The sequence below is a fragment of the Saccopteryx leptura genome, chromosome 3 (genome assembly GCF_036850995.1).
Source record: "Saccopteryx leptura isolate mSacLep1 chromosome 3, mSacLep1_pri_phased_curated, whole genome shotgun sequence".
Lineage (NCBI taxonomy): Eukaryota > Metazoa > Chordata > Mammalia > Chiroptera > Emballonuridae > Saccopteryx > Saccopteryx leptura.
In genome coordinates, this window is record NC_089505.1 from 168,579,537 (window position 1) to 168,592,371 (window position 12,835).

Below are 12,835 nucleotides of genomic sequence, written 5' to 3' on the forward strand. Positions count from 1 at the left end.
TCTTTAACCCAAAGTTGGTTTTTCCAGATGATTGTTCTTTTTTTTTTTAATAAATTTTTATTAATTTTAATGGGGTGACATCAATAAACAGGGTACATATATTCAAAGAAAACATCTCCAGGTTATCCTGTCATTCAATTATGTTGCATACCCATCACCCAAAGTCAGATTGTTCTCTGTCACCTTCTATCTAGTTTTATTTGTGCCTCTCCCCCTCCCCCTCTCCCTCCTTCCCTACCCCCACCCCCCATAACCACCACACTCTTGTCCATGTCTCTTAGTCTCGTTTTTAAGTCCCACCAATGTATGGAATCCTGCAGTTCTTGTTTTTTTCTGATTTACTTATTTCACTCTGTATAAGGTTATCAAGATCCCACCATTTTGTTGTAAATGATCCGATGTCATCATTTCTTATGGCAGAATAGTATACTATGGTGCATATGTGCCACATCTTCTTTATCCAGATATATATATATATATATATATATATATATATATATATATATTTTTTTTTTTTTTTTTTTTTTTTTTTTTACAATGATTAAAGCCTTTAAGCAAACTCTTGGACACTACAGCAAAAATCTATAAAAGAGTGGTGTCCTTAACATGTTCACCAAGTCCAAGTTGCCAAATCCCTGAAAAATGCAACCCAACCCCAGTTCAGTCTGTTAGGAGCTGTCACGAGCAGGAGTCCAGGAAAATTCCACATCCAGGAAAAGTCCGCATGGCATTGGAATTGTTCTCACAATTCTATACTTTGCAGCTCACGTCCAAGTCCCAATGACCGCTGCTTCTAGCTGGTAATGATTCAGGTAGACTGGAATAGCCATCTGCAGCATGTGTGGAGATGGAGCCTCTGTTCTCCTCTGCCTGGAGAGATGAGACCAGGGTGCTTTTCCCTGGAGCTCTGCAACTGTGGCATGGTAGAGAGAACCCTGAGATACACTAAGCTAGGTGGCAAAGGTAAATTCACAATAGAAGTTGATAAAAGGGGGAAAGAGAGCTCTAAATTAGGAGTAGGTCCCAGCCTGAAATATGAGTGGGGCATTGAGGTAGGAGGAATAAAGGAAACATTATATATTAAACAAAGCAACAGAAAATAGGACTATCAACAACCACAACAGAGATCTTCAAGGGAAGAATAAAACACTTCACTATTCAGGCAAGACATAGTTAAGTGGCCCTTGTGCAAATGAGATCAGTTTACCTGCATCTTGGAAATACCCTAGGCTCATCCACAGTGTCATAGATGGGGCCCACGGCCCTGGGCACCGTCAGCCTTCATTGGCAAACCCCAGCATTCTGGGCAAGGTTAGGTCATAGGTGGCTGGAGCAGGGCTGGAAGAAACTGAACCCTCCCTTAGAGGAGCGAGGGGGAAGCCTACCTTCCAGTGTCCCTGTTTCCTCACAGCAGAGGCATGTAAGTCTGGCAGGCTTTAGCTCAATGACCTTCCTTTCCACTATTGAAGCAGGACCCAGATGACATTCTATGAGACCCCTTTGGGGCGTTGGAGCCTTTAAGGGCGTATCTTAAAAGCTGGTAGTTCACCTGATCTCTATTGGGCTTTTTCTGCCTATTGGTATCTTAAAAGCCATGCTCAGAAGATCTCGCTGAGGGGTTTAAGGATCCCCTTCCACCTATATAAATCTTTTCCATATATCTGGAGTTATTTGGAAAAAGACAAAACAGTGTTATTAGCTGGATCAAATAAAGAAGGTGGTAGTTTGCAAGAGAAAAAGATTTGGCGTCTCCTGTTCATACGCATTGAAAAGAAATTTAAATTTTTTTAAAGTAAAAAGCATGATATGGTAGACCCATAGGTGTTTCAGGATATGACTCCGCTCTTTCAAATTTTTTTAAATTGACCTTAAAATATTTGCTGGGTACACTTTAATAATACCTTGCTTTAAAGATTGTAAGAAAAACGCATAATTCGAAAGGTTTGAAAAAAATACAGTAAATGCTTTTGCTCCATATGCAGGAGCATTGTCAGTTTAACCAGTTTAGGAAATCCAATAATAGAACAATGCATACAGACAATGAGCTATAAGATGCTTAGCAGCCTCTCCTGTTCTGACAGAGGTTACTATAAATCCAGAATATGTATCCACTGTAACGTGGACATAGGACTGTTTGCCAAATGAAGGTATATGAGTAACATCCATTTGCCAAAGTTGTCCTGGTAGGGGTCCTTGAGGGTTAACTCCAAATGAAGGGACAGATTGTAGTATAGGACCCCTTGGACAGGATTTCCCAATCTGCCATGCTGCTTCCAGGATTTCCCAATCTGCCGTGCTGCTTCCTGAGAAAGTTTAAACTGTTTACACAGGGCTTCAGCATTCTGGTGATGAATAGTATGAGACTGAATTGCTCGATCTGTCATGGTTGCTCCAAATAATTTTCTTTTGGGTAGCTTGATCAACAAGGGCATTCCCTTGTGCTAAAGCTCCAGGGAGCATGGCGTGAGCTCGAGTATGTCTTATAAAACATGGAGCTCTATGTTGACATAGAAGTCTTTGAAGAAGGAGGAACTGCTGAAATAGTTCATCAGCATTTGTTCCTAAGACAGCAGTTTTTATAGTGGAAACACCATAAGTAAATATTTGCTGTCTGTATATAGATTAAAGGGGGAATATGGCAAATGCTGAAAAGCCATGATAATGGCATGTAATTCTAGTCTTTGAGCTCATTTTAAGTTGACAGTTTCAGTATAAAGTCCATTGATTTGCAAGTGCGATTTACCATTTAGTGGAAGTTTCCCAGAGCCATTGTTGTTGGTCCTTTGAAAAAAGGAACAACTATAATTTTGAAGCTCAAAACCTATAAGCTGTAAGGGTCGCCTATGCCCCTTGATAATCCAGGAGGCAAGAAGATCAAAATATGGAAGTGTATTCCATGGGCTATTAGATGGTTCAGTGTGCCCAAGCTGTAGCTGCTCTTGTACCAATTGAGCAGCTGCCCTAAGTTTCTCCTGAGAAAGGGGCCATTGGTCTACCCATACAGGATTATCTGATTTCCAAGTAATTGGGTCTGCACAATGCATTATTTAGGTAGCAGGAGCTACCAAGGCCTCTATGCTAAATTTTGATATCCTAATCCACACCTTCTGGCATTGGATGCCACTTCAATGGGGGTGAGAATTCCTCGCTGTTCTTTCCCTCGTACCTTGGTGGGCAAAAATCCCTGATCAAGCATCTGAGTACTGACTAAACCATTAGGACTCACAAGCAACATATTTTTCAAAAATCTCTACCCCACAAATTAACTGGACATCCAGGGAGCACATAAGGCTTAAAAAATTCAGAATGACCTTCTTAATCTTCCCAATGTAGAAAACTAGAACTTTGTTGAGGGGATTTACTCTGCCCTATACCTTGTAATTCTGTGGCTGCTGCATGAGTGGGCCAGGAAGGAGGCCAATGTGGCTTAGCAATAACAGATACATCAGCTCCAGTATCTAAAAGTCCTTTATTTTATTTTATTTTTTTATATTTTTCTGAAGCTGGAAACAGGGAGAGACAGTCAGACAGACTCCCGTATGCGCCCGACCGGGATCTACCCGGCACGCCCACCAGGGGGCGACGCTCTGCCCACCAGGGGGCGATGCTCTGCCCCTCCGGGGCATCGCTTGTTGCGACCAGAGCCACTCTAGCGCCTGGGGCGGAGGCCAAGGAGTCATCCCCAGCGCCCGGGCCATCTTTTTGCTCCAGTGAAGCCTCGGCTGCGGGAGGGGAAGAGAGAGACAGAGAGGAAGGAGAGGGGGAAGGGTGAAGAAGCAGATGGACGCTTCTCCTGTGTGCCCTGGCCAGAAATCGAACCCGTGACTTCTGCACACCAGGCCGACGCTCTACCACTGAGCCAACCGGTCAGGGCTCTAAACGTCATTTAACTTTATGCACATGTATTGTTCCATTTCAGGGTGTTCCTGACCTATTTTTTTTAAATCCAATTGGCAAAATCATAGGAGCAAAATCACCAATTTTCTTGGGGCCCCTTTTGCAGGATGTGGCCTGAGAAGCAGAATAGCATCCTTATACTATTCTTCAAACTGCCTGAATAGCCATGAGACAAATTCTTTTTTTTATTATTAATTTTAATGGGGTGACATTGATAAAATTGTCTTCCATTACCTTCTAACTGGTTTTCTTTGTGCCCCTACCCTCCCCCAACCCCCTCCTTCTCCTCCCCCCCACCGTGTAACCCCAACACTGTTGTCCATGTCTCTGAGTCTCATTTTTATGTCCCACCTATGTATGGAATCATATAGTTCTTAGATTTTTCTGATTTACTTATTTCACTCAGTATAATGTTATCAAGGTCCATCCATGTTGTTGTAAAAGATCCAATGTCATCATTTCTTATGGCTGAATAGTATTCCATAGTATAGATATACCAAAGTTTTTAATCCACTCATCCTCTGACAGACACTTTGGCTGTTTCCAGATCTTTGCTATTGTGAACAATGCTGCTATAAACATGGGGTTGTATTTCTTCTTTTCAAACAGTGCTATGGTGTTTTTGCGGTTTATTCCTAACAGTGGTATAGCTGGGTCAAAAGGCAGTTCAATTTTTCATTTCTTGAGGAATCTCCATACTGTTTCCACAGTGGCTGCACCAGTCTGCCTACCCACCAGCAGTGCAGTAGGGTTCCCTTTTCTCCATATCCTCACCAGCACTTATTCTGTGTTGTTTTATTGATGAGCACCATTCTGACTGGTGTGAGGTGATATCTCATTGTGGTTTTAATTTGCATTTCTCTAATGATTAGTGATGTTGAGCATTTTTTCATATGCCTATTGGCCATTTATATGTTCTCTTTGGAGAAGTGTCTATTCATTTCTTTTGCCATTTTTGGATTGGATTTGTTTGTCTTTGGATTGTCTTAAAGATTGTTGTCTTTTGGATTGTTTGTCTTCTTGGTATTAAGTTTTACAAGTTCTTTATAAATTTTGGTTATTAACCCCTTATCAGACGCATTGTCAAATATATTCTCCCATTGTGTAGTTTGTCTTTTTATTCTGTTCTTATTGTCTTTAGCTGTGCAGAAGCTTTTTAGTTTGATAAAGTCCCATTTGTTTTTCCTGTCTTTTATTTCATTTGCCTGTGGAGACAAATCGGCAAATATATTGCTGCAAGAGATGTCAGAGAGCTTACTGCCTATGTTTTCTTCTAAGATGCTTATGGTTTTACGGCTTACATTTAAGTCTTTTATCCATTTTGAGTTTATTTTTGTGAATGGTGTAAGTTGGTGGTCTAGTTTCATTTTTTTGCAGGTAGCTGTCCAATTTTCCCAACACCATTTGTTGAAGAAGCTTTCTCTACTCCAATGTATGCTCTTACCTCCTTTGTCAATTATCAGTTGTCCATAAAAGTGTGGGTTTATTTCTGGGTTCTCAGTTCTGTTCCATTGATCTATATGCCTATTCTTATGCCAGTACCAGGCTGTTTTGAGTACAATGGCCTTATAATATAACTTGATATCAGGAAGTGTGATACCTCCCACTTTATTTTTCCTATTCAAGATTGCTGAGGCTATTCATGTTCTCTTTTGGTTCCATATAAATTTTTGGAAATGTGTTCTATATCTTTGAAGTAAGTCATTGGTATTTTAATCGGTATTGCATTGAATTTATAAATTGCTTTGGGTAATATAGACATTTTAATGATGTTCATTCTTCCTAACATGAGCATGGTATATGCCTCCACTTGTTTGTATCTTCCCTGATTTTTTTTATATCAATGTTTTATAATTTTCCGAGTACAAGTCTTTAATATCCCTGGTTAAATTTATTCCTAGGTACTTTATTTTTTTGGTTGCAATGGTAAAGGGGATTGACTCCTTTATTTCTCTTTCTGACAGTTCATTGTTAGTGTATAAAAATGCCTCTGATTTCTGAGTATTGATTTTATATCCTGCCAACTTGCTGAATTCATTTATCAGGTCTAGTACTTTTTTGACTGCGACTTTAGGGTTTTCTATATACAAATTCATATCATCTGCAAATAATGATAGTTTTACTTCTTCTTTTCCAATTTGGATGCCTTTTATTTCTTTTTTTTTTTTCTGATTGCTGTGGCTAGGACTTCCAGAACTATGTTGAATAAGAGTGGTGAAAGGGGACACCTCTGCCTTGTTCCTGATCTTAAGGATATTGCTTTTAATTTTTGCCCATTGAGTATGATATTGACTGTGGGTTGTCATAGATGGCCTTTATCATGTTGAGGTATGTTCCCTGTATTCCCACTTTGCTGAGAGTTTTGATCATGAATGGGTGCTGGATTTTATCAAATGCTTTTTCTGCATCTATTGAAATTATCATGTGGTTTTTCTCCTTCCTTTTTTTTATGTGATGAATCACATTGATTAATTTGCGAATATTGTACCAGCCTTGACTCCCAAGAATAAATCCCACTTGATCATGGTGTATGATTTTTTTCATATATTGCTGGATCCGGTTTGCTAATATTTTGTTGAGGATTTTTGCATCTAAATTCATCAGGGATACTGGCCTATAATTTTCTTTCTTTGTATTGTCTTTGCCTGGTTTTGGAATCAGAATTATGCTCGCCTCATAATAGGAGCTTGGAAGTCTTCCTTCCTCTTAGAATTTTTTGAAAGAGCTTGAGAAGGATAGGAGTTAGTTCTTCTTTGAATATTTGGTAGAATTCACTTGTGAAGCCATCAGGCCCAGGACTTTTTTGGGGGGGAGTTTTTTGATAACTGTTTCAATCTCATTTGTTGTAATTGGTCTGTTTAGGTTTTCTGATTCTTCCAGATTAATTTTTGGAAGATTATATGTTTCAAGGAATTTGTCCATTTCATCTAGGTTGCCTAGTTTTTTGGCGTACAGTTCTTCATAGTATTTTCTTACAATATTTTGTATTTCTGTTGTGTCAGTTATTTCTCCACTCTCGTTTCTAATTTTATTTATTTGAGTTCTCTCTCTTTTTTTCGTGGTGAGTCTGGTTAAAGGTTCATCGATCTTGTTTACCTTTTCAAAGAACCAGCTCCTGGTTTCATTGATCCTCTGTGTTGTTTCTTTAGCCTCTATGTCATTTATTTCTGCTCTGATCTTTATTATTTTCTTCCTTCTACTAGCTCTGGGCTTTACTTGCTGTTCTTTTTCTAGTTCTTTTAGATGTAGCATCAAGTTGTTTATTTGAGCTTTTTGTAACTTCTTGAGGTATACCTGTAATGCTATGAACTTCCCTCTCAGTACTGCTTTTGCTGTGTCCCATAAATTTTGAGTTGATGTATGGTCATTATCGTTTGTTTCTTGGATTTTTTAAATTTCTTCTTTGATCTCATTGTTTATCCATTTGTTATTTAATAACATGCTATTTAGTTTCCAAGTGTTTGAGTATTTTTCAGTTTTCTGTTGTGGTTGATTTCTAGTTTCATGCCATTGTGATCAGAAAAAGTGCTTGATATGATTTCAATCTTCTTAAATTTGTTGAGACCACTTTTGTGCCCTAACATGTGGTCTATTCTAGAGAATGTACCATGAGTGCTTGAAAAGAATGTATATTCTGCTGTTTTAGGGTGAAAGGTTCTGAATATATCTATTAAATTGAGTTGATCTAATATGTCCTTTAAGTCTGCTGTTTCTTTGTTAATTTTCTTTCTTGAGGATCTATCTAATGCTGTTAATGGGGTATTGAAATTCCCTACTGGCCCTGGCCGGTTGGCTCAGCGGTAGAGCGTCAGCCTGGGTGCGGGGGACCCAGGTTAAATTCCCGGACAGGGTACATAGGAGAAGCGCCCATTTGCTTCTCCACCCCCCCTTCTTTCCTCTCTGTCTCTCTCTTCCCCTCCTGTAGCCGAGGCTCCATTGGAACAAAGATGGCCCGGGCGCTGGGGATGGCTCCTTGGCCTCTGCCCCAGGCTCTAGAGTGGCTCTGGTTGCGGCAGAGCGACACCCCCAGAGGGGCAGAGCATCACCCCCTGGTGGGCAGAGCATCGCCCCTGGTGGGCATGCCGGGTAGATCCCGGTCGGGCGCATGCGGGAGTCTGTCTGACTGTCTCTCCCCTTTTCCAGCTTCAGAAAAATACAAAAAAAAAAAAAAAAAAAAGAAAAAAAAGAAATTTCCTACTATTATAGTATTGCTGTTGATCTCGCCCTTTAAGTCCATCAAAGTCTGCTTTATATATTTAGGTGCTCCTATGTTAGGTATGTAGATATTTATAATGGTTATATCTTCCTGTTGGATTGCTCCCTTTATCATTATGTAGTGACCTTCTTTATCTCTAACTATAGTCTTTGTTTTAAAGTCCATTTTGTACAATATAAGTATTGCTACCCCAGCTTTTTTTCAATTCCATTTGTGTGAAATATTTTTTTCCATCCTTTTATCTTCAGTTTATGTGCATCTTTTGTTTTAAGGTGTGTCTCTTGTAGACAGCATATGTATGGGTCCTGTTTTCTTATCCATGCAGCTACCCAATGTCTTTTGATTGGATCATTTAATCCATTTACATTAAAGTTTATTATTGATATGTAACTGTTTATTGCCATTTTATTCTTTAAAACTGTATTCCTCTTTTGCTATATTCTTTTTCTCCTTTGATCTGTTTACAACAGGTCCCTTAGCATTTCTTGCAGCCTTGGTTTGGTTGTAGTGAATTCCTTGAGTTTTTTTGTCTGTAAAGCTTTTTATTTCTTCCTCAATTTTAAATGATAGCTTTGCTGGATAAAGTAGTCTTGGTTGTAGGCTCTTGTTCTGCATTACTTTGAATATTTCTTGCCATTCCCTTCTGGCCTCAAGTGTTTCTGTTGAGAAGTCAGAAGTCATCCTTATGGGGGCTCCTTTGTAGGTGATAGTCTTTTTTTCTCTAGCAGCTTTTAATGTTTTCTCTTTATCACTTAGCTTTGGTATTTTAATTATGATGTGTCTTGGTGTTGATTTCTTTGGATTTCTCTTTAATGGAGTTCTCTGTGCTTCCTGAACATGTGAGATGTTTTCTTGCATTAATTGAGGGAAGTTTTCAGCTATGATATGCTTAAACAAAGTCTCTATCCCTTGTTATTTCTCTTCTTCTTCAGGAACCCCTATGATGTGGATGTTATTCTCCTTAGAGTTTCCTCATACTTTTTGAGTCTCTTTTCTTTTTTCTGCTCTGCTTCCATGCCTTTATTTATCGTGTTCTCTAACTCGCTGATTCGATTATCAGCTTCATCCATCCTGCTTTTAATTCCTTCCATTGTGTTCTTTATTTCAAATATTGTATTTGTCATTTCTGACCGATTCTTTTTTATTATTTCAATGTCCTTTTTTATATTTGCTATCTCTTTATTTAGGTGTTCGTAATGTCCATCTATTATTGTTCTAATATCTTTGAGCATCCTAACAATCGTTATTTTAAACTCTGCATCTGGTAATTCGGTTATATCTGATTCATTTAGGTCCTTTTCTGGAGATTTCTCTTGGTTCATTTGTGTTTCATTTCTCTGCCTTCGCATTTCCTCTGTATAAAGGAAGGTTTTGGCCACTGGAGTCCACTGGGTATGGCCTCTGTTCCTTAGGTATGGTCTGTCTGAAGGCCTGCCACCCCCTCTTGTGTTGCTGTCTAGGGCTTTTGGGATTGGGTGTTGCCGGTGCCTGCCCATTGGGGCTGTTGCTGTGGTTTCCACCTCTCCTTCATGGGAGTGGCTGTGATCATGTGCTCAGGTGCACAAGCCTTGGTGGCCTTGGCCTTTTCCCCGCCCCCCCGTGGGTGGCGTTATGCTCAGCCCTGAGGGCAGTGGCGAGCACCTTTTCTCAGCTGCAGGTCTCTGCCTGTTTCTGGGCTTTCGCCCTGCCCTTGCTGGGGGAGCCCACTCGTGGAATTTCTGCTAGCCTTGGCTCTACTGGCTGGGCAGGACTTCGTGCCCACGCTCAGCTCAGTAGCGGAACTCTGCCTGTTCTGGGTTTTTGGCTCCACCCCCATGGGAGGAGCCAGCTCCCAAGTCAGGCCACAATCCTCGGTTCCACGAGGTTACTGTACCCCCGAAAGCTCCCTCCTTCTAAGCGACTCTGCTCTGAGTGCCGCAGGAGAGCCTGTTTGGCTGGTGTCCTGCTTCCCTTTGCTTGTATTGCTGTTTCCAGGGGAAATATTCACTTCAGATTTGGGGAGTGACTCATTCCAGGGGTTAGGGTGGCTGTCTTCCAAAATGTTTCTCCCTGTGCCTCCTAGATTACACTCTCTTCCTGCTCCTCTGGTATTCTCCTCTCTCCCTGTCCCCTGGAGCCCCGGGTGAGTGGTTGTGTGAGAGGTTTTCTGCGCGGTCCCTTTAAGATGAATTCTCGGTCTGATAAATCAGACTCTTTCTCACAAACAGTATCCTGACTTGTTTCCAGCTAAATACTGTCTTTACGCCTCTTATGGGATCTGGGGCTGCAGGCTGGGGCTTTGTCCTGGGGTTCAGGAGCCTCCCCTCTCTGCTGAACTCACTTCCCCCCACGCGAGTCTCTCCCGGCTGCCATTCGCTCCGGGGAGCTGGGTAGCCCTCTCCGCATTTCTGCTTTTCCTACCAGTCTCGGTGTGGCTTCTTTGGTGTTCCTTGGTTGGAGAGTCCTCTTAGTTTAGTCCAAAGTTGGTTTTTCCAGGTGATAGTTCTTAAAATTAGTTTGTAATCCACTTTGGTTCTGGGAGGTGGGAGTTGGTATGTCCGCCTACTCCAGCGCCATCTTGTCTTCTCCAGATGATTGTTCTTAAAATTAAGTTGTAATCCACTTTGGTTCTGGGAGGTGGAAGTTGGAATGTCTGCCCACTCCATCGCCATCTTGCCACCCCTCAGTATTTATATATTTTAAGAGTGATAATTACAGTAATGAAAAGTCATTGAGGCCAAGTAAGAAATAAGTTCAAGTTCAACCTCTAGGACTTACTATTATTTGGTGTTCCATACTTATTTCATGAAGACATACCACATTAGGTCTTGTCTGCTACTTAAATTCAAAACACATTTTCTCAGAGTTATAAATAAAAAGTAATATTTGAACTTAGAATTTGACCTTTACACGTCTATTTTTAAAGGCAAGATGAACAAATAAAATCAAAGTTTGTAATTCTCAAATTTTCCATATGAACTCTCCTTTCTTTGGTATATACATATTTTCAATTTTCTTTTCAAAGTAATTTATACACATGGTTAAAAAAGCAATTATCACAAAAGGGATTTGATGAAAAATAATCATCTCTTGCCCTAACCATCTTCACTCTTAGTTACGATTCTCTGAGCAATCTTCATTTCTGTTTTTAGTTCTGTTTGGTGATGACCTTTATAACTCTAAATAATATTCTTCTGTTGTTAACTTTCATTTATAAATATTAGGCAGCACCTAGATATGTATTTTTATTGTAAATTTATTAACCAATGTTTTTGTGAAAATAATTATAAAATTTCACTGACATTGAAAATATCTTATTTTGTTATAGTGGCACCTATAAAAGCCCTATGTAGTCAGCGTTTTGATGACTGGAAAAGAAAATTTGGACCAATAGGATTGAATTGTAAAGAACTGACTGGAGATACACTAATGGATGACCTATTTGAGATTCAGCATGCCCATATTATTATGACAACTCCAGTAGGTGTTATTTATACTTTATTATTACCTTGGTTTATTAGAAAATATCTATTTCTCTTTACAAATAAAAAAGGTTAAAAGAAAACACAAAGTAGAAAAATATATTTGCAATGTAAAATAATAAAGATAACAGTATTCAGGATATATAAGGAATACTTAAATTAACAAGCAAAAGACAACCAAATATGAAAAGGAGGCGAGAGATATGAATAGGCATTTTGTTATTATAGATAATTTGTAATTGTACTTGCTGCTTGTATTCTTCTACTCAAATATTATACATTGCAGGAGGATCTTGATTAAGTTTAAAAGAGGTACTTAGTATAATTTTGAGTATTTTTTTGGTAAACTTTAAAATAAATGGGGATTCAATTTTTTAAACACTTGTTAAACTGTCAAAATCCTTAAACATTTTTTAAAAATTTTTTCACAAGACTTTTAAGATGTTACCTAAAACATTGCCTATTATTTGTAACATGTCAGGTTAAAAATTTTATTGATTTCTTAATGATATTTATTATCATCCCTTATATTAAACCATTTACATTTTTTCTCTAGGAGAAATGGGATAGTATGACTAGGAAATGGAGAGACAACTCTTTGGTCCAACTGGTTCGACTGTTTCTCATTGATGAGGTAGTAAGCACATTATTCACTTTTGGTAATAAACATAAAAAAGATTTGTAGAATGGATAGAAAGAAGCAAGATATTTCAGCCAAACTATGTTTGTTTTATCCCTTCAATTGGAAACTGCTATTTTCTCATGGAAGTGTGTTAATATTCTTGCACATTTTAATTGATTAGATATATTTATTTACAAAACTTTTTTATTTAAAGATTTTATATATTGATTTGATAGAGAGAGGAGAGGGAGAGAGATAGAGTGAGAAGTATCAGCTCATAGTGCTTCACTTTAATTGTTCATTGATTGCTTATTACATGTGCCTTTACCAGGCAAGCCCAGGGTTTCTAACAGGTGACCTAAGCATTGCAGGTTGACACTTTATCCATTGTGCCACCGTAGGCCAATGTTTATTCTTATAGCTAACAATTTTTTTTTCTTGGTTTGTTTCCTTAGGTACATGTTGTAAAAGATGAAGCTCGTGGACCAACTCTTGAGGTTGTAGTCAGCAGAATGAAAACTGTGCAGTCTTTATCTCATACTTTAAAAAATACCAGCACTATTATTCCAATGAGATTTGTAGCTGTGTCTGCAACAATTCCAAATGCTGAGGATGTAAGTTAGAATTTTAGTCTATTTA

At 39.0% G+C, this 12,835-nt stretch overlaps 1 protein-coding gene across 1 annotated transcript in view; it reads left to right on the forward strand.

The window, feature by feature from the left end:
• The window catches only part of HFM1 (helicase for meiosis 1), a 130,684-nt gene that overhangs the window by 21,244 nt on the left and 96,605 nt on the right, over positions 1–12,835 (forward strand). Inside the window, exons 8-10 of the mRNA XM_066372671.1 lie at positions 11,421–11,572; positions 12,131–12,208; positions 12,652–12,810. Of these exons, the coding sequence (XP_066228768.1) occupies positions 11,421–11,572; positions 12,131–12,208; positions 12,652–12,810 (389 nt within the window). The remainder of the gene's footprint in view (positions 1–11,420; positions 11,573–12,130; positions 12,209–12,651; positions 12,811–12,835) is intronic.